At 42.3% G+C, this 24,403-nt stretch overlaps 1 protein-coding gene across 1 annotated transcript in view; it reads left to right on the forward strand.

Annotated features, from left to right (window-relative positions):
• The window catches only part of FANCM (Fanconi anemia, complementation group M), a gene marked incomplete at its 5' end in the record, with an annotated part of 45,994 nt that extends 22,903 nt beyond the window's left edge, over positions 1–23,091 (forward strand). Inside the window, 11 exons of the mRNA XM_010087686.1 lie at positions 9,851–9,993; positions 10,933–11,849; positions 13,437–13,516; positions 13,629–13,697; positions 14,223–14,348; positions 16,994–17,150; positions 18,077–18,183; positions 19,048–19,599; positions 20,307–20,691; positions 22,224–22,515; positions 22,950–23,091. Coding sequence (XP_010085988.1) covers positions 9,851–9,993; positions 10,933–11,849; positions 13,437–13,516; positions 13,629–13,697; positions 14,223–14,348; positions 16,994–17,150; positions 18,077–18,183; positions 19,048–19,599; positions 20,307–20,691; positions 22,224–22,515; positions 22,950–23,091 — 2,970 coding nt within the window. The remainder of the gene's footprint in view (positions 1–9,850; positions 9,994–10,932; positions 11,850–13,436; positions 13,517–13,628; positions 13,698–14,222; positions 14,349–16,993; positions 17,151–18,076; positions 18,184–19,047; positions 19,600–20,306; positions 20,692–22,223; positions 22,516–22,949) is intronic.
• Between the last annotated feature and the right edge of the window lie 1,312 nt (positions 23,092–24,403).

A 24,403-nucleotide genomic window follows, 5' to 3' on the forward strand; every position in this document is an offset into this window, starting at 1 on the left:
TGCCCTGGCCCGGGAGCTGCTCCAGCCTCGGACCATCTCTGTGGCTCCTCTGGCCCCGCTCCAGCAGCTCCGTGTCTGTCCTGTGCTGGGGACCCCAGAGCTGGGTGCAGCGGCTCTGCCTGTGTTTGCAGGTGCAGGGCTGTACAACACCGACTCCATGTGCTTTTTCACCATTGTATATTCCTTAGCAGTTCGGCATACGATTAGGAAAATGGTGATGTTTCATGCTTTTCTGCCAGATTTGAGTTTAACCCTGTTTATTACCCTGGTCTGTTTGGCGGTGACCCCCACGGATGCACCGTGCGTGCTGAAGGCACAGCAGGTCAGGCCCAAGCTGCTGATGTCTGCTGCGTTAGCTCACACGCCCGGGCTGAGGCTGGAGCAGCGTACCCCCAGGTGCGTTCCCTCTGCTCAGTGTACAGCACACAGACTGCGGTGGTCTCGATTCAAGCTCAGTGTTTCACACACTACTTTGACCTAGGTGTCTTTTGTGAAGATTGTTTCTCTAGCAAGTTTACATTTTCGGAAGCTTTGCTTTACTGTAGTGTTTAGACGTGTTTTGAAGTTGTAGGGAGCATTGTTATTAAACAGTAGGACAGCATACAGGGATATTACTCCAGCCTCGAGGAAATTTACCTTTAGCAGAAGTTAAGCCTGTAAAAATCTACTGGAAATGTTAGTCTGACATGAAAATAAGTGGATGGAAACAATAACTGTTCAGCAGCGATTCAAAGGTTCTTGCACGTATGTACTGTGCATCCAAGTTCCCACTATAAATATTCTATTGCCAAATATACCCCTGCTAATCTGGCTGCCATTAATTTACTGTTCTTAATAGCAGAGGGATTTAAGACAAATTTGAGTCAAAGCTATTTCCTTAAATAACTAAGATATTGAACTTCACAGTTCTATTGATTGTTTTCTCACTGAGGGATAAAATATAAAAACAGGTAAATCATTATTTTAGTATGAATTACCTTTTTATCTGGAAATTTCTGATGAAACTGATTATTTCTTCTGAAGAATGTCATTCAGAGATTATCAGTAACTTAATACAAGCCAGCTCAGGACGTATTTGTGTGTTGTTTGAGTGCTTTCTCTTAGAGAAGAAAGCTCAGGAATTCACTGATGTGTAGCTTTCCTTTCCTTGTACTCATTCAGTGATTCCAATAAACCTCCTCTGCAGTTGTGTTTTGCATCATAGATTTTTAAAAGTCTATTAAAAGGCTTAGATATTTTTAAATAGATGAAGTGAAGATGTTTGGGGAAAAATATTGTATTTTTTTTCTTTTTAAAACTTAGAGAAGAAACTAGAACAATTAAAAGAAAATAAAAAACATAAAAGAAATCCCAGATATGAACCCTGTGACAGGCACATCCACTGCAGCAAAGCCTTTAATGCCTGTTTGGCTTTATTACTACAGCAACGAGAACTGGGCAGATGGGATTGGATTTTCTACTAGCTATGAGCAGGGATTTTTTCTGTAACATGGTAACAAATCAAGTTGTCCTTAGGCAAAATAATTCAATAGCTTTTAAGCATTTTTGAAAATTAAACTGTAAAGTTTGGAAACAAGGTCAGGGCAAAGTAATCTTTTTTTTTTCAAATTATATTTGTCCAAGTTTCTGAGGATCAGTAGCAGGAAATGCTAAAGTGCAGGTGCATTGTTTTATGGGAGGTTGGCAATTCTTAATGACTTTTTAAAAGTCGAAATGTTGTTGAATGTGGGAGAATGACCATGGGTGCCCATTTCCCACTTCAAAGTTGGCGGTGTGAAGTTACAGTCAGATTATTCTCCCGAGGAAGACAAGAGAGAACCCTAAGACTCCCATCAGAAGGATTGTCTCTTGTTTTCACTCGAGTCATCTCTGGTACCAAACACATTGGGAGACAAGGTTTAGAAGATGAACCTGGAACAACTGCCACTGAAATAATCTGTCATTTGTCATGTCTTAGGTTGCCTTGAAGGATTCATCAGATGAAATGCCTGACAGCAGGGAAAATGTTCCCAGAATACCCTAAAATTCCAAAGAACCTGTCTTTCCGAAGGTTTCCACTTCCATGATTTTAAAGTTCTAAATCAGACATGGTTCGGAGGGGAAAGCACCGTGTTTCCAGCCAGCTGTGACTTTTTTTCCAGGAGACACTGAATGCAAAGTTCAAAAAGGTTCAAATAAGGACAATACTTTTTTGGTTTTGGCCCTCATTGCCAGTAGTATGTCTCTGCTTAAATTCCTGATCAGAGATGTGGCAAGATATCTTCCCCAGCCAGCAACAAATGATTTAAGACAGCAAATGATGTTTAGTTACAGTGTTTATGACAGGCGGACTAATGCATCTGCAGAGCTGCTGGCTTGAACTGTGGGACATGGAATCTGGCTTCAACAGCAGAGAACAGAAAATCAGAGCAAATACTCTCTCCTGGGATTCTCAAAAGAAAGCTGTCCAGCAGTGGCCCAGCGTGTTCTTTATTCCAGAGAAACAGGACCAGGCGTCCCAGTGGGAAGGTGGGAGGATGTTTGTTTTGTTCTGGGATGGTGAGGCTGCCAGGGAGAAAGACCAAGAATCTCAGCTCTCCAATTAAAATAGTTTCTTTGTGCCATATTGATTCTTCTGATCTGGTTGCCAAATGATTTGAGTCTGAATGCTAATTGAGACTTGGTTTAGATTGTTCAGACCTCTAATTGCAGGTGCTTTCTGTTTTTAATGATCCTGTGGGGTTTTGTGCTCACAGTGAGAAGTAAGAGTGATTAGGCAAAGGATTTTGGGGTGTTGGCCGTGTGAAAGGGATCAGGGGATTGAGCAGATTGTGTGGCACCTGGAAGGGCTTAGCTGTGTTCATTTGAAATAGCGTATCCACTGTGTTTGGGGGTGACTGGGTGTTTCTGTACGGCGATGCAGGAAAGCCTCCCATCGCCCTTGTGCCAAAGGCTCAGGCATAGCAGCCAAAAATATTCTTTCCACCAAAGTTAATGATCTCAATTTTCTGGACAATGTGCCATAATGTTACATCTTGTGGAAACCAAATGAAATATCACGTGTGTGGTACAGGGTTGCCAACTTAAATCTATGGATGAGGAACTTCGTGTGCATTCTGTGGCATTGTATATAACAGCATTGTATACAGCTGCCTGCCTTTGGTGGGTTTTTATTAGTAATGGATGCACTCCTGATCTCCCTCCCTGCTGTCAGAGGAGCAGTAGAGCACGTCTCGATTCTGGCTGCTGTTGACTTGGGTTGGTTTTGGTGCACTGTTGCATTATCTGTTTAGGGGGGGTGTGTGTGTGTGTACGGTAATTTTGTATGTAGGTTTCTGGATTTAAAATAGTTGTCTGCTGTATTCCACAAACTGTCAAAATATTTATGTATGTGAATAACTGGCTGGTTGTTCCTTAAGCTCTTACAGAAGACTGATTTGGCAAAACTCTCTTACAGCGAGTGTGCCAAGTGCAAACTGGCAATCCATGCGTACAGTCCTGGGACTCTTGCAGGAGCTGCTATACACCAAACGTCTTTGAAGATGCTCTTTATGTTTTGAGAGGGGATCATATTGTACCATCGTTTTTAATATTATAGTAATGCACTGGTGACAAAGTTTAGTGCAATATAACCCCATTGATTTGGAACACTGAACTGCTCCTGTAGTTGAAAAACTGCTTTTCAATGCAACAGTTCTGCTGTCCACTCAGATATCCCTGTTGCTGCTTGGATGTTTAATATTGGCGTGCAGTAAGCTTAGGAAATTATTATGGCCGCTGGCATTCTGGAATGTTTTGCTATTCATATTTTAATGGAAATCACGTATCAGTGCCCAGGTCATTGCTGTGTATCTCCCTGTAGTGCGGGGGGTTCCCCCTCCCCGTGTGTTTCTGCCACAGGTAGCATGGGGACAGCAGGGGGACAGCCCAGGCCCAGGAAGGCAAACGGCAGATGTCAGCTCTAACCTATCTGAGGTGTCAGGTCACAGAACAACCTGCAGGTACCCGGTCAGACACCCCTAATATTAACTAGCTGTCACTTCTGTCCAGCATGTTTCATAAACTAAGCAGTTACTAAACTGTAGCTTAATTCATTTTCTGACACTTGAAATGTTCTTGAACATTCCCTCTTGCCTCTGTAGCCTCTAATGATACCTGTTCCCACAATTGCTAGGGTACATACCCTGTATTTTGCTAATAAATCTTACTTTTTAAGGGATGTTTTGAGCGTTTTTGTTGTGTAGCTGTGTTTGCTCCATATCCAGATAGTCCCTAAAACTGTAGTATTAGTAAAATAAATACAAGCAGATGAATGACTAGTAGCCAGTTCTAATAAACAGCAGTAGATGGTAACTCCTCAAGAATTCCCAGCCGCTTACATCAGCCTGGATGTTGCAGGAGAAGGTGGTGTCAGGCACTGGCTTGGGTTTGGAAGAAGGGTGTCGGGTGTTTGCACGAGAGATAGTTTGTGATTCATTCCAGGCAAGCTGCCTGAAAGCAAAAAAAGTAGTAGAATTAGTAGATCCATCAATAATGTGATAGCGTTAGGAAGAGAAGTATCACAGCTTTTGTAGAGGAAACGTGTGGTTTCTATGTCCCTTAGGCTTCTTTCGTGAATCAATTCAATATATTTTTAAGGGTCATCTGATATAATATACTTCCAAAAAAAGTTTTTGACAGTGTTCCTTCCCCTGTTTGTAAATGGTTTGGAAAAGCAATAATTTTTACAGCAGTAAAAATATATTTTTGGTGATAAAAATAAAAGATGGTCATAAAGAATTACAAAATTTTCTAAAAAAATTACCCTTTGAGCAAGATCTAAAAAATTGGTGATTTAAATTCTGTAGAGAAAGTTCAAAGCTGAATGAAGGAGAACGCTGCCTGAGCCAGTAAAGAGGTTTTTTGGATACCTCTGTGTCAACATTAGTTTAACAATCCATGTTACTCAAAAAAGGGATTGGAATTTCAGAAACTGGTAGGAAAGGAAATAAAAAAGTGGAAAAAAATATGTGATTGTCAAAATATGCCTTATGCTTATATCTTGTGTACAGTGAAAGTTCATCCACTGCCATGAAGGTCATCGGTGCAGATGGAATTTTTACCCAGTGTGAGCTCACGCGAAGTAGCCTAGGTGGGCAGGTGGGCATGTTTTGGGGAAGGAGCGTTCTACCGTTTCTTTATTTCTACACTTTTCTCAGTTCTTGGTCAGCCACCTCTGTGTTAAAGCAGCCCTTGTCTGACAGCAGTGGTGTTTGTCCTCCTGCGTTCCTGTGCTTCAGTCCCGTTAGTGGGCCCTAATAAATACTGTATCGTACGTGCTTTTACGTTAAACCATTCTGGAGAGGAACGTGATCTTTTACTGCCTACAGCCCAGTTTGTCAAGCAGGCGAGCAGGATTCCTGAAAGGCGGAAGCTCTCTTTGTAGGAGTGAGAGGAGCTGGAGGAGGACTGCATGCTTGGGTTTCTCTGTCCTCCAGAAGTCTTCCACTGCAATCGACGGGCAGTTTGGCTTCCGCAGCCAGTGTGTGTTAGCGCACTGCTTTCATATCTGCTCCACTACTCGTGCCAAATTCCGTGTGAAAACCACCAGCCTTCCTGTTGTCGTTTTTGTTAATATCCATGCTAAAACATATGTTAATCGGAAAATATACTCGTGTGACTAACTCTGTTGGCAGTGTTGACTCCACGGGATTTAACACTTGGTATGAAAGCTGAAAATCCAAAAGCCTTTCGTCCCGAGATCTAACCAAAAACCAGTTCTGAAAATGGGTTCTGGTTTGTGTCAGAAAAGACTTCAGTGCCAGTTGTTCATGCTGCTTTTACCTCCGTTTCAATCAAGCTTTTGATTAAAGAAGTTATAATTGTTAAAATCTATATTGTACCTGTTTACAGACTTATCTTTTTATTTTTAAATAGCAAAATGACCAGGGTTTTGGCAGCCATCTGAATCTCATTAGGAAATGTACATCCAAAGCAGCTTACGAGGAGAGGTTAATATTAGTTTTTATATTAGATGCCTTAAATTTAAATGCTAGAAAAGAGAGTGTGTGTTTGTGTATGTGTGTATATATACATATATTTATCTATTAGAAATGAAAATTTTAATATCTTAAGTTTCTTTCTTCCTTTTTATTTTCTGTACTAAAAAATCTGTTGCTTTTTAAACGGAATCAGTAATTCCAAGCAAGGGTATTGGTTTAGTACAATAATATAAGAGAGATGCCTGCTTTTTCTACTCCTGTGGGACCTATTTACAGAGTCGCTGGTACACAGTGGAGCTTACTGAGTTATAGAAGAGCCGATCAGGTAATTTAAGATTTGTACAAGTTGTACACATTCAGAGCAAAATGTGATAATTATAACTCTGCCCTTTCACTCCATCAGTGTTAACCAGACTCACTGGGAGAAAGCGTTTTGTTGGAGAGAAGGTATTTTGAATGACTAAGTTGAACCAGGACAGTTATATAACTCCATGCAAGCCTAAAATTAGGTTACTGAAGTTTGTCCTAGATGCTAAATTTATCTTCTGGGCTGTTGTCCTGGCACACAGCAGTTCTGCTAGGCTTACCCCCCAGGTTAGAACACGATCATGGGTATATGCAGTGGCCTAATGGAGTTCTTCCATGTAACATCTCCTCACTCGCTCACTCCTGCTTTCTGGGTTGTACCCAGTTACTTATCCGTGCAAGAAATGTCCCTGGTTTGCTCTCTCCGTTTCAGTTTCTTTACAGATTTTGGCAGGGACTTTCTGAAAGCCTTTCAGAAAGCTGGGAAGATGGTTTGCATGAGAGCAACTCAGTGTTTTTGCTTGTTGGTCTCTTCAGAGAAAGCTAATGGGTTTGTGAGGTCTGAGTTTTTGTTTTCAAAAGCAATATGGACACTTCTGAAGGAGACCCATCTGGTAATGATATTATCTGTGATAGCTTCTGCTGACTTGTTCAGGATGGATATAAGGTTAGCAACCTGTTAGCTTCCTCCCTGACCATTAAAAAATGGCATCACATTAGCCACCTCCTGCTTCCTGAGGTGTGTAAGCAAGAGATATATACCACAATTACCAGCTCGGGAACTTCATTCTTGCATTTCTTTATGCCCTTTGGATGCCCTGATATGGTTCTGTTACCTCGTACCATCCTAAACATACAACTTCGTGTTTGGCCATATGAAAACAGGAATGATTTGCTCTTATCTGCTCTGTCTGTGGTCCAGTTGTGATCTGCGTTATCCTTTTACCTCCTCGCAGCCCTCATCTTTTCCTGCAGGTTTGGGTTGCTTTACTTTGGGTTACTTAAAAATGCAGAACAAGATAGGGCCAAGAATGATCTGCGCTGCGCCTCTTAGAAGTGTATTGGGTGGGCAAGAGCATCACCTGCTTCTGGGCCAGTAAGGCTTAGTGCTTTGGCAGCTAATCAATCTTTAATCCATTTAACACATGTTGTGTTTTTATAATGCTTGAATACTTTAATTGAAATATTACGCAACATTCGGTCATTACTTAATAAATCTAAACATCATTATCAACACAGGAGACATGTGTGGTCTCCTCAGATGACATTGGTGAAGTTAATGGGACCAGACTGTGTTGGTTGGGGTTTGTTTCTCCTCTTTGATTTCCTACAGAGACTGCCATACCGTGAGCCTGTGTTTTGACTGAGCTTGAGGGAAACTAGTTGTTTAGAACTTACACATACCAAAATCATCCTTCAACTCTTTTATAGTAATTATTTTTTTCACTATTTTGGTATTAAGATTTCTTGCAACTCAGCCTGTATAGTCTGAGGATCTCCTTGGAGACCTCTTCTTAACAAATCCCGCCTTTTTGTTTCTTTGCCGATGTTTATGTATGGATAGCCTAAGCCTAGGCAATAGGTGTGTAGCAGCTGAGTAACTGGTGTAGTGACAAATGGAGTAGGTGTTTCACAGCCCTAGGAGCTGGACTTCCTCCCCCTGCTCCACCAGTCCCTGTGCTGACCGTACAGAGACCACAGACGGTGTCGCTGAGACACAGCGTCATTGCTGGATTGTAACCGGCTGTGCCCGGGACCCCAGACAGCCCCTACACAGATTCTTCCTTATTTATCCTGCAAATCATCCTTTCTGTGGCGTGTGTATGAAGGCAGTGATAAAATCTAAATATTGGTTTTTTTATTATTGAGTTGAAAAACTACTGTTAATACTGGATAGTATGCTTTATCTATTGCAACCAGAGAGGATCCAAAACTGTGTTAGGATGTGATCAGTCTTTAAATGCATGGAAAGCTCCTTTGAATCCTGTTTTTAGGAATACATTTAGGCAAGCCAGGCAGCAGTAATTTTAGGTATGGTTATTTCTGCTTTCTTTAATGTGGTAGAACGACTTTCCAGAGTATTTTTCAAACCTTGGCTTCCATGATTGACTCCTCTAGCTCCCGTAAGGAGTCTAGCAGTAAAAGGTTGTTTAACAGCAGCTCCAGGTGTACCATCTGTGGAAACTCCGTTTAATTTCTTCACAGTCTCTTTTGGAAGAGTCGCCCCAGTGTTCCCAGGCTCCCAGTTTTATCAAGATGTTTGTGTCACAGTGTCGTTGCTTAGAACAGCTCTGGAAACTTTCTTAGCACCTCAGTTACCCTGACACCAAGTGCTGAAGAAATGAGAAGTCCTGTTCTCTGTGAATGGAGACCAGGGGTTGTGCCCACGGGAGAAGAGTCTGCAGGTTGCTTGGGTCCGTACGGCAGGGAGCGAAGGATCTGGCTTGTGCAGAGCTAGAGAAGAATGGGATGCTGCTGGAAGGTACAGATGTTGTTGGAGTTTGAACAGTGAATATCAGCATGGCTAGCACAAGCCAATGTAGAACTGCTCTGATGGTATCGTCATGGAACAATGAGGTTCTGATCATGAGGTTCTGATTGCGAGGACCTTCTTTTTTCCCTACTTATATATGGTAAGACTTTTGGAGAATGTTACTTGTATAGGAAGTGGTTAACCTCTAGATGTGAAAGTCAGTTTTATCACCCACTATTCTGTAAAGGCGCCTTGCTTAATTTCAGGAATTAGTAAGTGTCTGGATTCATCTGACTGAACTGCCAAAAATCATTGTACTTTCTGTTTAGATCTTACATCCTCATTTTTATTTTTTATTAGTGAAACAGGTTTGAACTTTGACGGAGTGTTCCAAACCCTTGCTTTCAGAGCCTCATTTGACTCTTACTGTTCCTTTGGGAGATTGCATGCCTTAATTTTGACATCTTAATTTAAAAGAGAGAGTGAGCAGGACAATAAAGAAATAGCTTTTCAATCCAGGCAGTCCTTGTATGGATGCCTAACTGGCAGTGATGTCAAGGTCTATTGTGCTTTTTTCAAATGTATTTTTAGAAGAGTTGGTTGCCCAGAACTGAAGATTAATGAGCATCCCTGAAAAAAAATAAGTTCAGAGTATGCAAGTGAGAGGTTCTTAATGCGTCATCAATAGCAATAGCCAACCTGCAAATGTTAGGACAAAGAGAACAGAGAACTTCAGGCTCACTTGTGCATGAATAAGGGTTTCTTCTGCTCTCTGCACCTTTCTCAATTTACTGGTTCTCCCAAACTACAGCCTGTAAGCATTAGCCTGTCTGGGGATGTGATCCCTTGCACACTTTATTAGCAAAGGGCTGTTGCTTGCTGTTACCATTCTGAGAACTGCATCCTAACTGCATGACACAGGTGCTCAGTGTGGAATACTGAGCATTGGTGCTCTGTTAAATGCCATCTTTATTTATTCCTGGTATCTCTTGGTCTTTCTAAAACATTCAGGAATATGAAAAGCTTTGTCCCTTGTTTTAAATAGCCTTATGACAAGTTCTTGTAAGCCTGTATGTATTTATAGTAAATATTACATTGTGTTTGTCACCAGGGAGATTGCAGCTATGAACTGGAGATTCAGCCACACTTACGTATTGAAGACGTTAATGTTCAAAGGAATAAAAGTCATCTTTCCATGACCAACTCCGCATTTGATCAGAAAGCACACTCGTCTAGAAAAGATGTGGCACACAGGTCAAAAGTAAAACCATTTTTACCTGATGCAAATGATAATGGGAGCGAACTCTTTTCCACATTTAAAATACTGAAAACAAAGACTTCCAAAAGAACTTCTGGATTAAATTTGGAAGTGCCAGTGTTGCCTACAGACGTTAATTCTTTGGCTTCTTGCTCACCAAGAAGGCTTGCTCCGGTTGAAGATGCTGACCAGGGCAGTCAAAAGGATGTGGAGCTAGAGGTGACATTTGACTTAAATGGATTTTTTGACATATGTGACACCAGTGAAAGTTCTACAATTCATGAAAGTGCAGCAATAAAGGAACACAAAGCTGTAGATAAAGCTCGTAGGTCACTGGGGACTGACCACGGAGGTTGGGGTTACAGTAGCCTCACAGCTGAGAAATCACCTGTATCCTCTGGCTTATTTTATCTTCCTGAATCATATGTGGATTCATTTGCGCTTGTGAGACCATCTGAGGAGCCTTCTTGGTTAAAAGGAATGTATTCCCAGGTGAAAAGGCTTTTATCACAATCTCCTCCCTCTTTGAATAAACTTCGTGATTTTGAAAATATGGTGAGAAAAGAGGAAACAATATATCCTTTTCAAAAAGTTATTTCTGATGGTTATTCAGAGGGACTGCAGGACAAAGGCTTTTTTGAGTTCTCAGAAGCTGATTGTTCACTGCTGCTCTTTGAAAATCCTCACCAGAAAGCCACCAGTGAATTGTGTTCTTCTGTAAGTACCTGTTTGTCAAAACCTGCGTCGTCTTCTGAGACCGCTGTTGGTAAAGCCAAAGAGGAACTTCACTGGAATGACAGCTTTGATAGTCTGTTTGATGATGAAGAATTGACTGAAATTCAAAAGAAAATGCCAACAATAAATCACAGTGTGACAAATAACCCTTCAGACAAGTGTTTTGCTCAAAAAGAAAAAGAAGATCTTGAAATTAACAGGAAAAATGTCATTATTGAGGAAGAGAAGAGTATACACTTATTTGAAGATGAACACATTTATGATACAAATAATGGAAGTTTTTCTATGAAAAACAAGTGTTTAGTCAGGTCAGATCCAGGCGAGAGTGGTCTTGGGGCAGTTGCAGAGCGAGGCTCCGAGTGGTTTCATTCAGAGGTGTGCGGTGTGAACGCTGAGAAAACCTGCAAGGAGCAGGCAGTGAGCAGGAAAACCCCAGCCATGGAAATGCCGGGTGGTGCTGGCGTGACCGAGCTGTTTCTGGATGATGAGGGTCTTTATGACTCTTCTCAAGAACTGTTTTCTGTTAACTTTGATTTGGGGTTTTCCATTGAAGAGTATGAGAATGAAATCTGTGAAGAAGATACAAATACTAATAACACCAAAAAGTTAAATGGTGCCTGGGGGCGTCATGCAGATGTTAAATCCACTGAAGATAAAAAAAAATTACTGGATGATAGCTCCAGACTTGAGACAACACCAAAACGGGGCTGGAAAAGTTTTGGGAGAAGAGACGTTTCCACACCAGTGCCATTGCGGAGTAGGAGCATGAATGATGGAGAAGGGACTGAGGACGGTACCGCTGCAGCACTGTGCTTGAAGGCAGGAGGCAAGAGAACGGGGAGTGGATCACCTGAAGCTTTGGCTTCTTCACTCTCTACCCCACCAAGTAGGAAGGCTATGAATAGTAAGCCTATCAAAAGAATTCCTATTAATGCCTTTTCTAGTACCAGGGAGGAAGTTCCAGAGGTGCGTCTTACAGATAAAGAAAATAAAAATAAAAGCCCACATGGACAGAGCTGTGGGGGTTCAGCCATGGATGCACTCGATTCCCCTGTAGGAAGAACTGGAAACCTGGGAGACTCCAGCCTTCGTCGTTCGTGTGTGTCCCCTGCTCAAGGTAGGCATTCCAGTGGTACACTTGGTTAATAAGTAAATAATGTAGAATCCAGTGTCTTTTGGACCCCCAATTGGTTTTATGACTTAAGTGGGAAGGATGAAAGGATAAGGGAATAATGACTGTAATACTGGAAGCTGGCTCAATGACTCTCCAGAATTTTAACCTGCATGCGACCCTAGCCATCTGAGGCTGGCACGCATGTGTGTTGGAGGGAGTACTGGGAATCAGATCTCTCGTATCCCTTCACAAGCACTAACAGTGCAGCCGTGTGAGACAGAATGGTGTGAGCTACAGCTGCCTTTAGCGCCCTTTCTTCATCCTCTCAGTGTCTGATTTGTAATCGTCTGGATCTGTTGCACCTCCATTGCCTTCATATTTTCCTATCATTGTTCCCGAGGAACAGAAACTCTACTGATGGATTTCTTTCAAAAAATTTAATTGCATGACAGCTGACTTGAGTATAAAATTTTCTGATAATAACTTTAGCACAAACCTGGATTGTCTTACAAATATTGACAGTTTGTAGGTTCTGTTCTATTTTTATTTCCTCCTTTCTCCCGTTCTGCCTTTTTCTGGTTTAGGACCAATATAACACAGAAAAATATTTTGTATTCCAATATTGCCAATATATAAATGGCCATCATTCTTCGCTCGCAGGTCACTTACAGGTTGTATTCACACCCTTTGTCATATATTTCTCTGAATAACCTTAAATCCCTTTCAAAATAATTCAGGCTTAATAGTACTCGGTCTGATTCATAGGGCACATTGAGATTTTCTGAATGGTTTTATCACTGTCCTTAAACATTGAAACAAAGCATTTGGTGGTGAAAGCATCTTTTTTTCCTTCTCTTTGAATTTGTCTGATAGTTACCATGTTTTTTGAAGGTGAGTGATGGTCGAATGCCACCTTTCTTCCCGATTCATCACACCTTCAGACTGAGATGTTAGTTTGCTGAATTCAAAAATCAGAATCTATTTAAAAAAAAAAAACAAAACAAAAAAACCAAAGAGCAAACAAACAAAAAACCCCAAACAAACAAAAAAAGCCCCAACAAAACCACAAAAAGAAATAAATTGCTGGTTTAGAATTTCAGGGCTAGTACTGAACCTGGATCAGGTTGTTAAGGCTTTGTCCAGCTGGGTCTTGAAGACCTCCCCGGACAGTGTGTGGTGTTGAAAAAGAATTGGAAAGAGGACTTTTTAGTGACTCTGATTTTGTTTCAGTGCACCCAAAGAAATACGTATTACCAAATGCTTCCAGAAGTGTAACTCTGACTCAACTTTTAAGGGCTTCTTTCCTCAGTTTCATTTTTCGCCTCCCTTTTTCTGTGTCTGTACTGCCTGGGGTAATCACTTCCACGCAGAGACTCTCCAAGGAAGTAGGATTTATTGTACTTCTCAGCTGGAGATTATATATTTTGATTAACAAGGCTAAAGAGAACAATATTTGCCACATAGATCAATAAGTAATCTCCTTTGGAGGTGCTTTTATGAGAGAGACAGATTTTGATTGCTCAGTTATAGAAAGACTGTACTGTGAAAAACGCATTTTCTTTTGAATGTTGTTTACTATTTTTTCTGTAGGAATCAGCAGCGAGAGTGAAGAAGAGATTGTTTTCCAGAGAAAAAATAGGAAAAAAAAGAATGTTTTGAAGTCTCCTGATGTGAGTCTTAGAAAAAGAAAAAAAAAAAAAGACAAGAGAAGCAAAATGGCAAGGAAGTGAATCAGCAAAGCAGAAATCCTCTTTGCAATTATACTTCTTTCTGTTTACGTAGGTTACGAATGACAGTGATTTTGAATCGCCGATTCGTGCCATCAGGAAACGTCGACAGCCATTTAACATGGTTAGTAAGTGCTTTGGTGAGACAGAAGAAAAATAAAGCAAACTCATGGAGTATGTATTTAAACAGTTACTCTTTCTCCAGCCAGTAGGCAAGTGTTCTCAGTGAAAATATTTTATGCTGCCTGACCTAAGGCATATGAGAATGTAATTCCTTTCCTTCCTTCAGTTCTTTCCAGAAGTCTCCAAAGATTACTTTGTAGTTGTTTTTGGCTGTGAATTATTGTTATAGGCAGGAGAGGTGAGCCTCTCCCTTTGTGAAAGCCAGGAAAATAGCCCTTTTTCCACCAAGCTTTGAATTAAAAAAAAAAAAAGTCCATGTCATGTTTGACCTGATTTTTCTTCCAAATAACAAGTTTTTCTGTTCCTTTTGTATTTAATGTGATTAGCGTTACTGCATTATTTTGACATAGCAAATCAATCACAAAAATCAGGTGTTGCTTAAAAAAACAGATGTTGAATGATGACTGTGTAATTAAAACATTGTTTTATTCTTATTTATTTAAGTTTTTGTGCAATGTTCCTCTAGTCAGATACGTCCAGTGACGACAGCATGGATTTTCACAAGCACTCCAGTAGGACCTCAGCAGCCTGTGACAAAAACCAGCCGAGGAGTACCAAACGGCAGAAGGTCAAGAACAATTTGACATACAAGGTATGTGACATTACATATCTCTCTTAACACTGGGAAGGTCACGTTTGGAGCAGTCTGCATGGAAGCTGCAATGTAGCTAACTGCTGTGCTTTGTCTCGTGTGTGCATCTATCTATGTGAGCGCACGTTTGCAAACTCTGCTTCAGAAGAACGTGTCTTTGAACGTGAGCAGCAGGTTACCGAACAAAACCAAGAAGAGACACAGAAGGAGACTTAGTGAGATTCTCCTTTCTGTTCAAACTGCAAGAATGAACAGAAGGTATTCTCTAATTTGTCTGTATTTAAATGTAAAATACCATGAAAATGCCGGAAATGTTGAGCGCTGGTTTCACACACTTAAGAAGAAAACTCCCTGTGTTATTGAGTCACTCGTTATGGAGCTTGTGTGTATTTTATGGCCTAAAAAATGGAGCTTCTGTCTATTTTATGGCCTTTTGTAGGATCTCACGATACAACTGTATTATGGTAGGCATGCAGTTGGGCAGTTTGTTTTTCAGACGTTATTTAGGAGGGTCGAGGCTCACAGCTATTTCATGCAGGTTTGTTGCAAACATTTGAGACGAAATCTTGAAACCGTGGATAATGATCTTAGCCCTCACATCCATTGCCTGGCTTTCAGAGCAGTCTGTGGGGCCCTGCATAATAATGTTCTGAAGCAAAATCTCAATTTACATTACAAGTAGAAGATGCTTAAAGATTAGCCAGACTCGGGAAGCTCAGGTCCTTGTCCTGAACTCATTCTACTAAGATATTCGATCATATGAATTTCCCACCTACTCTAATGGTTGTAACTTTGAACATCTTAAGACAGCAGTGGTCTCTCCACCCCAAAGCTTAAACCCTAACTTTGTATTTTGCACTTTAATCTGTCACTGCATCAGGAATGGAGGCAGGAGAGGATGGGGCCAGAATCATATATTCATAGTAAGGTGAAAAGCAGTTAAATGTGCAAGGGTATGGTCCCACTAGGCATAAATTACTGTAATTAGGGCTCTGGGGCACATTATGTTGGCTATCTTTAATATTTTAAAGATAATCTTCATTATGGAGACTTCCCTATAGTATCACTATTTTATGTTCTGGAATACAAAGAATTAGGTTTTCAATTTTATTTAAACTTTTTTTTTTTTTTTTTTTAATGTGAGACCAAAAGGCTCATGGAAGGAGAGTGTGTTACCTGTGTACTTAAGAAATTCTACTCTGCCTTCAAATACCATGTTGCCTAAACATTCACAGTGATGAGCATTTCAGAATTCCAGATCCACAGAGGTCCAAGACATCAAAACCGTTCTGATCAGTCCACCACCAGCTACGCTGTTCTGTCAGAAGCGCAGGTAACGGAGTTGTGAGCACAGCACAGATCTGCAATTAGATTAATGGAGACTGGGAGAAGTCCAAGGTGACCAAAATAGCCACTGGCACTGAATTCAAAAATTCAATAAATAATTTAAGCACCTGGTGACTTATTGTGTGACCAGACTCTTGGCTGTTAGTTTCTGGTGTCACAGAGCTTTTCACGCTGCAGGGTTTGTCCTCTCCATGATCCTTCAAAAGCCAGAAGGATTAAGACTAATTGGCAATAACATTGAGCGTTCTTTCCTGTAAACAGGTGACCTCCAGTGTGGTTCAGAGTAATCAAAACTGTTCTAGGAAAGGAGCTATTAATAACACCTGTCATTCAGGCTTACTAATTGGTGTAAGCAAATAATTAAAAGACTTAGGAAACTTTGAAAATCAAATGTCACTTATTGTAGCACAAGATGCCTTAGTCTGCCACATACCAAACTAAAATTTACAGCTTTCTGCTTTTTATTCAAAGTATTTGAAGGCAAACAAATCATTCTTTTGGAGTAATTGGGATACATAATGTTTGGTCTTTTTTTTCACATTTTACTTTAGTACCTTATAGCTGACATTATAAGAGAAAAAGTTAGCCTAATATAAAATATCTCTAACAAAACACCTCCCTGAATTCATTTGCTTTGTTCCCTTGTTCATCGTTGTGAATGTCGTGTTGTCTGTTCGCGATGGGATTTAGTACCAAGGTCTGTATCATGCCTCCTGGAGTGCAATTCATGTGGGAAGTGCCTCATCTTCCCTGAAAAAAGAGCATTTTCTCAGTAATGAGTTGCATTGTCTGATGAATGCGTGAAACAATTCCTCCTAAGTCCTAAGCAGAAGAGGGCAACCCACTGTGAAGTCTGTAGCTGAAGTTTCTGGTGGACTTGGGTTCAGACTAATCCAGCACTTTGAAACCAAACCAGATTTTTGAAAGCAAATAAAAGGAGTAAAGCTGGATTTATAAGTTACAAAATAACCTAATGGTTTTGGGTAGCTTAGCTACAAGGTGTTAGCAAACTCTGCCTGTACTGTTAACTAGTGCAGGTGCTACACAGGGTGGTGCCTTTGGCCAGTGCTTTGAAATGGACGCCAGCTGTCCTGTACTTCACTGAACTTTGTGTTCTCTAGCTCGCCATCCCTGTGATGGATTCTCTCTTCAAAGCCAGAAGCCCAAGACCTGTGATCATCCAAGTGGCTGATGTTCTGGAGTCATGAACGGATTTAATCTGAGGTCTCACACCTAACATGAGTTAACTGGGAGGCAGCTTCTAACTCAAACTTTGTTTGGATTTTTTTATCTTTTAGACTGCAGCAAGACAGTTTTTAGATGAAGAAGCTGAGCTGTCCCAGCAGGATGCAGATGGCGTTTCATCTGATGAGAGTGACGATGCAGAGAACGAGCTCAGCTCTTCGCTTGCTCAGTTCCTGAACGATGACGCAGAGGTCACACAAGTGTTGAACGGTGAATGAGGAGAGCTGTTGGTGGTTTTAAGATAAGAGGTGTTGTGTAGCACGTGGTGTGTGATAGGCACGGCCGTTCGGTCAGATAATATGTCAGTGTGTGTCAGCTAATACGCAGTAACCTCCTCAGCTGTGGTAAACCAGGTCCTTTCCATCATCTGTTTGAACCTTTTCTTTTTTTTATTTGCATGAGTTTCTGGTGTAGTAATTTCCTCGTTGGAGTCTCTACCCTGCCATAGCTTTGGGCAGGCTGGGGTCAGGTCTTTGAGGATTGCAGGGGCAGGAGATTGCCTCTCTCCGAGTGTCAGCCACCCCCTCGTACACCATTATGACTGAACAGAAACACTATTTTCCATTTCACTTTGAAATCTCTGAATCTTTCAGGTGGTCTTTTACAGAGAGACCTAAAATATGACATGAAGTAACAATATGAATGTTAAATATAAAATTACATGAAATTGCATGATGGAAACATCTTGTTACCATTTAAGATTCCCAGGTGTTGTGAAGGATTTTTCTTCTCCACTGAAACTGTGAGTTGTTCCCTCTAAGATCCTGAGTGGGCTTCAGTAGATCCACCCCTTTCCATACAGTCTGTTTTGGGAGAGACTAGCCACACGGAAAACCGAGGGATGGGGGTTTGCTGTGGTGAATGCTGCCCTTCTCCCGCTCCGGGCATCCAGAGCTCTGCCTGCTCAGGAAACCTTCTGCACAGCACCTTGCATGGTGGCAGGCTGGGTAGACCCAGGCCTTTGCTTTGGGATTTTCACAGATGTCTGGAGAATTTCAGATTTTTGTTTTGTGAAGTACAGGTTTTTGGGAGACTATAGAGGGATTTCTTCATATGGAAAACACGATGTAACAATAATGAATTGAAAATTATATCCCTATTTATAGTGTATTCTCTTTTATCTTGTTTTAACTCAGACTGTGAGATGAAAGGAGTTTACCTGAAATCTGTGCGCAGTCCAGCTCTTGGCAACAGATACAAAATGGTTCATCGTGAATTCAACAACATGGCCATTTTCTCACAGGTGTGGAACAACGTGACTGCTATCCTTGCGAAGTTCCAATGGCATGTGACCCTCTCTGGGTTCTAATCCTACTTTGAAGGGTAGTTTGCTGCCTGTTGTTGATAAACAATAAGTTTGAACAAAAGACTTTTGCCTTCAGTTTAAGTGAAAGCGTGCAGACACGTATGCTTTGCTGGAAGCATCCGCACTCTGCTCTTCAGCCAGAGAGAGGCTGTCAACCCGTTGGAAGCGAAAGCATCCCAGTCCCCAGGTGGACTCCTAGGGACTCTGTAATGGAGCTGCTTTCGAATTGTAGACTTCTTACCCTGGCTGCTCCCGGCTTGGTGTGGTTTCCATCACACCTGGCTGTGTTCCCCCTCCACGTGAGCGCTGCACTGTGCTCAGCTGAGATGTTTCCTACTTAATCTCTCTTCTGGGCTCTGTTTTACTCTGAGCTCTTCAAACAGCACGTGACATAAAACATTTGTACAGTATTTTTTAGCTACTTAATTTTCCCTTGTTATTTCATAGAGAGCAAAGAAATCACAGAATTGGAAAAACAGATGATCAGGATGGTTCCTTATCTCCCCACAGGTTTTTTTTGTTTTCTGTATTCCTGTTTTTTTGTCACCTTCAGAGATCTATATTTAATGAAAAGGATAAACCACTTTTTTTTTTTTCTTTTTTTTTTTTTTTTTTAGAACACAAATGCTCACTGATTATCAGGAACTGCTGAGCATGTTCCGAAGGGAAGGGGTCGAGAATTCCCTCAGCCCCGCAGTACTTGTGTGTAGGATGCATTGGATAAGCAAAGTGCATTTATGGAGAGGAGCAAAATCATTACCGTGTTTCAGAACTTACGGGGTTTGGTTTTTTCCCCCACAGATTCCCGAGCAAGACCAGACTTATGCAGAAGACAGCTTCTGTGTTGGAGAGGAGGAGGAGGAAACTTGCAAAATAAGTGAATCTAGTGAGGAGGAAGTGTGTGTTAATTTTGATCTCCTGAATAATGAGAGCTTTACTAGTGGAAGAAAACAATACCTCACGCGCCGCAGAAAAAAGTTAAACCAGGTTGGGATGGAAGAGAACTGCTCTGTCCCCGTGCAAAAGAAGAAACCATCCCGCATTATTGTCCTCAGTGATTCCAGCGGGGAAGAAACAGGTGTTGGCAACGAGAAGCCCATGCAAACAGAGTGTTTCTGGGCAGAACAGGAAAATGCTAAGTTACCCAAGTCATTGCCTTCAGTCTCTTCTGTGCAGCACAAAAAAACTGCTGGGGAAATCGGTGTTCATCAGTCTGCGGAGAGCAAGAGTGAGATGCTTCTCGGCTTGAAAGCTTCAGTATCTGAAATGCTGGATTTTCACCCAGAGCCTCAAGCCAGGAGCACGCACATTCCACTGGCTTCAAGGAGGGAGGATCTCCAAGTTCCCACTGAGGTCTGTGTTAATTCAAAACGAGGACCTTCCTCTCGCCTCATGTTTTGGTAAAGAATCCCACGGGGATGTGCTTCTGGTGAGAACGGAGCAGGTCCATTCTGCTTCTCCTGCTTTACATCATCGCCCTTTTCTTTGGTATAGGAAGCTTTTGTACTGGCAGGATAACTTGGAGAGTATCTTAGCAGCAAATGCAGAAAAATTGTGGATGAGATACTGTCTGGAATCTGACAGCCATGGAGGAAAATGGTTCTATTCCAATAGTAGAGAGTGTCCACGAATTCTTTGGATTTTGTAGTTATAAAATACTTGTTCACTGTCCTAAATTAAGACCCTTTGTAGTCTGAGGTTGGGCTCGTGATCGCTGACACATTTCTGCCTGACTTGTATCATTTACAGTATTCGGTTTTTGCTGAACTCGTTAGTGAAGGCTGCATGCTTTGGTCATTCAAGCTGCTAAACAATGAGATCAACTAATTTGGGAGATTGTGCATAGGAGATTAAAGTGTTAATCTGAAAGTGTTGTGTTTTACAATATCAAAAAACACCTTTAAGAATTTATTAATTGGATTTTTGAAAAAAAAGAAGTGAAACAAAGTGTATCTGTTAAATAGCAGTATTTGAAAACCTTGGGGATTTTTGTTAGCGTGTTTTTCTGGGGCCTTATGCTTCTATGATCTCTTAGAAATACAGATTTTCAACATTCACAGGTGGAAAGTTCTTTGAAGAACACCTGTCGGAGCACTTCAGTTCCACATTGTTCTGCTTCCACAAACCCCTCTTCAGCCACGGCTCTGTTTTCATGTGGCCCTCTGGAGAAGAAACCTCCCCTCTGCATCCTGGTAGACAGCCGGGAGATCTCCTCCGGAGCAGAGGTGATTTCTTCCCTGAAGGCGGTTCACGGGGTGAAGGTGCAGGTTTGCTCACTGAGCAGCAGCGATTACATCGTGAGCAACCGCATGGCCGTGGAAAGGAAATTTCTGTCCGAATTACTGAACTCTGTGAACAGGAGTAAAGTCACCCGGCGGATCCAGCGCCTGCAGAGCATGTTTGAGAGGATCTGTGTGATTGTGGAAAAGGACAGGGTTAAGGCAGGTGGGTGTTCCCGGCGGGGCAGCGCGGGGATGCACTGGGCCACACTGGCTTTGTGTATAATATGGAACAGAAAGTAGATTGAAAACTTCTATTTTAGTCTCTGTAGTAGTATTGATAAGGTCACCAGCTGAACGTTAATTTTTTTTATTTGCTTTTGAGGGCCAGTTAATGTAGGCAGAGATACACCACTGGATCCAGAGGGATACGGTGCTTACTAGTTACTGTGGTAGGGAAAAGCAACTTAATTCAAACATTATTAACTGACCGTATTAATATGGGAAAAAAAACCCAACTTCAAGACAGATTTCACCAAAGATAGTAGAATAAAGGAACAAGCACAATCTTATCTGTGCTTGGAACCAAAAAAATAGCGAACCCAAGAAAATATTTTTTTCTAGCAGTAACCTAATGAGTGGTATCTGTCAGACTGTCCAGGGAAGTTCTCACGGGTTGGAACCAGTGTGAGGGGCAGCTGGCCTGAGCACACCATCCCATCTCTTCAGCATACCTCCAAAGTATGGAGAGCAAACTGCGCAATGGCTGCTGCTCGAACAAGCAGAAGATGATCAGCTAAATGAAATCAGCTTTTAGAAAAAGCCAAAAAGAGCACTCCTACCTCCAGTTACTTGGGGAAGGCTGTGTTTGCGCTATTGCCTTGTGACACACAGCACAGACTGGAGGAGTCTCAAAGACGCCTCCTGACTTGATTAAACATTTGTGGAAAATTCAAGACCATTTCTTTAATTTATATAGTTTGGACAAGCCATTTGTTTTAATTCGAAGACCTAAATCATGCGATCAAACAATTTTACTAATGCTGTCTATTCTCAGTGCCATCTAGACAATAACGGAGAGGTCTTGCTCCCACCTGCTTCACAGAAGATGGACCTAGAGCTCACAGCTCCAGTTAAATTACAGATGTTCTGGGATATAAAATCCTCTATTGAAATTAAATTGTTGTGGATGCAGCTTTGGTTTTGTGACATAAATCTCATTTATTGATGGTTCAGATATGGAAACAGTGATAGAATTTGGTCACTGAAGGTGTAGCTTCTCAGCAGGGCTGGAGATAAGTGGATTGCCTTTGAGATGCCTTTTCACCCCGCTGCTGAAGCTGTCCTTCATCTTCAGCGGTTCTGTCCGGTTTTTCTCATGACCCTGTTTCCAGAGTGCTGCCGGTTTCCTGTTTGACACCGAGTTCAAGTGCATTCTTGCCTTTGTAGCTTTACCAGACTTCTTCTGATTTGGTCTGGCCTGTTGTTCATCACTTTTATTGTGTGTTCTTCTCCAGCCTCTTGCCTAAGGACATTTCATTTGCGTTTTCAGTGTTAATTCCTAAAATCTACCTCTCAAAGAACTGAGTAAATCCTGCTACCATGACCCCTTCTGCCTCCTCTCTGTGCGATGTTTTCCCTCATCAGGTTTTTCTTTGTGTGTTCTCAAAGCAGAGGCTCTTTGAGCTGTTTTGCTTTGCAAGTGATTCATATTAGGTGTTTGAATCTCACGGGGTTTTCTGAATTTTTACTCTGCAGGAGAAACATCACGATTCTTCCAGAGGACACAGTACTATGACGGTGTGCTCTCAGCCTTGGTCCAGGCTGGGGTCCGAATTCTCTTTAGCTCCTGCCAAGAGGAAACTGCCGGTTTGCTGAAAGACCTGGCTCTGGTGGAGCAAAGGAAAAACGCGGCCATTTGTGTGCCGACAGAGGTGGAGGGGCACAAACGGGAAATGCTCAACTTCTTCTTGACTATTCCCAATCTCAGCTACCTGGCTGCTCTCAATATGTGCCATTACTTTGGTTCCGTGAAGAAGATGGCCAACAGGTAACAGCAAAGATGCACACTGCGTGCTTTGAGGCCTGCCTTTCCTTTTGCTCTTGTCTCACCCAGGCCCTCCTGCTTGGTAGCTGCTCAGGGAGAGCCTTTCTGTACCTTGCTGGTACTGCCAGAGCTCCCCAGGAGCTTGCCTGTCTCCCCAGCAGTCCTGCCCTGCTCCTTGTGCATTCCTCAGCCTCTTCAAGCTGAGCGGGGCACTGACACGGGCTCCGCTTCCACCATCCCTCCTTCTGCTCTACCTTTCCCTTTCCCCTTCCATGGCATTCTCTTTTCTCTGCAGCTCTCTTAAGCTTGCTTACTGTGGGGTGCTAGCAGCCCTCAGAAAGCTGGAGAGGTGACCTCCAGCTGCTGAGGCGTTCCCATTACTCTCTACCCCCTGGACCCTTCTTGCCCCCTGGCAGTTTCCCCTTTGTCTCGTGCAGCTCCGCATTGGACATCGCCACCGGCGCCCAGGTCAGCCGGCAGAAGGCGGAGGAGATCTTCCGCTACCTCCACTATGGCTTTGACACGCAGATGCTGCCCGAGAACCTCTGCGCTAAGGGGAGAAGCAATGCCATGAGCTGAGGGCCGTCAGACTGGCTTTTTGGACCCCCAGGCTCTTTTCTTTTACATGCACTTTACTGAGTTTGGATTCACTGTAAGATATGTAAATAAATCCTCGCAGAAACCTCAGGGGCTTTTTTGTGTCACGCAGACCTGTGTCTGTGCTGCTGCCCAGGCAGCTGCCTGTCAGCATGGGCTGTACACGCAGAGTAAAGCGTGTGGCACTGTGCTCAGGGCTGGGTACGATAATTACAAAACTTTGAGAATAATGGCTGAAGTGTTTGGTAAGGTAAAGCTTTCTAGCTCAGGCAGAAAGGGGGGGAGAGAGGGGAAGGTACTTGCCGTTTACTGCAAGACTGGTACCCATGGTTCCCAGGATAAAAGTGAGTTGCCAAACATTCCTTGTTCTTCCTGCCCTGAACACCAGAAGGTTTACTGGGTTTGAAGTAGAGATGGCTGGGCCCAGGGCAGGAAGTTCCCTTGTCCTTAGGTGGCCTCCCAGCTGCCATCTCCTTGTCCCCTGGGACCATGCCTTCACCCTCCCCTCCAGCTCTGGCTGCAGGTGGAGGTGACTCCCCTGGTGCTGCCTGGCTGCAGGGGTACAGGCTGTGGTGTGGTGCTGCCACACTGTGGCTGCCTGGCAAAAGAACTCGGTATTTTTATTCCTATTCCTTTTGGGAGTGTGCTCAGGAAGAGGCCTGTGCAGAAGTGAGGGAAATTAATAAATAACTCTGCTGCCACAGGAGGGGTGTGGGTCTAATACAGACCAGCCCAGGCTGGATGTCAGCCATGTGTATTTTTTTAAAAACGAAAGAGAGGATGAAACCTTCCTGGCCCTTACAACTGAAACAAGACTGACGGACAGCTGGTGCATTCTGCTTCTCCCCCCAAAGACTCTGCTTCATACATGAGCAAAAGAAGCTTGTGCTTTTTTATTACATTAAGGAATTGTAAAAATTCAAACTCTCAGTAGAGGAAATTAAAAAGCAATTCCCATTCATTACAGACTGCACCATTATACATTTATTGTAGAGCCATATTTCAAAGATATTTTATCTTAAAATTAATCAAAACGTGCCAGTAATTGGTATCCAAGAACACTTCCTCCTCCTCCTCCAGGGGAAAGGGAAAGGAGGAGCATGGCCAAGAAATTAAGTGGCACTTGTTGTACACATGAAAAGTGACAAACATTGCTGGATAGGCAGCAAGACAAGAATGGTGTTAAAACACATAAAAACATTGCAGTCAGTGTTTCCAAACTGAACTCTTAACATCACGGGAATACCTTCTCCAAGGGGCAGCCAAACCCCTTTGCTTCACGTGAGAGAAGCGT

Source organism: Pterocles gutturalis, unplaced genomic scaffold, assembly GCF_000699245.1.
Source record: "Pterocles gutturalis isolate BGI_N339 unplaced genomic scaffold, ASM69924v1 scaffold22236, whole genome shotgun sequence".
Lineage (NCBI taxonomy): Eukaryota > Metazoa > Chordata > Aves > Pterocliformes > Pteroclidae > Pterocles > Pterocles gutturalis.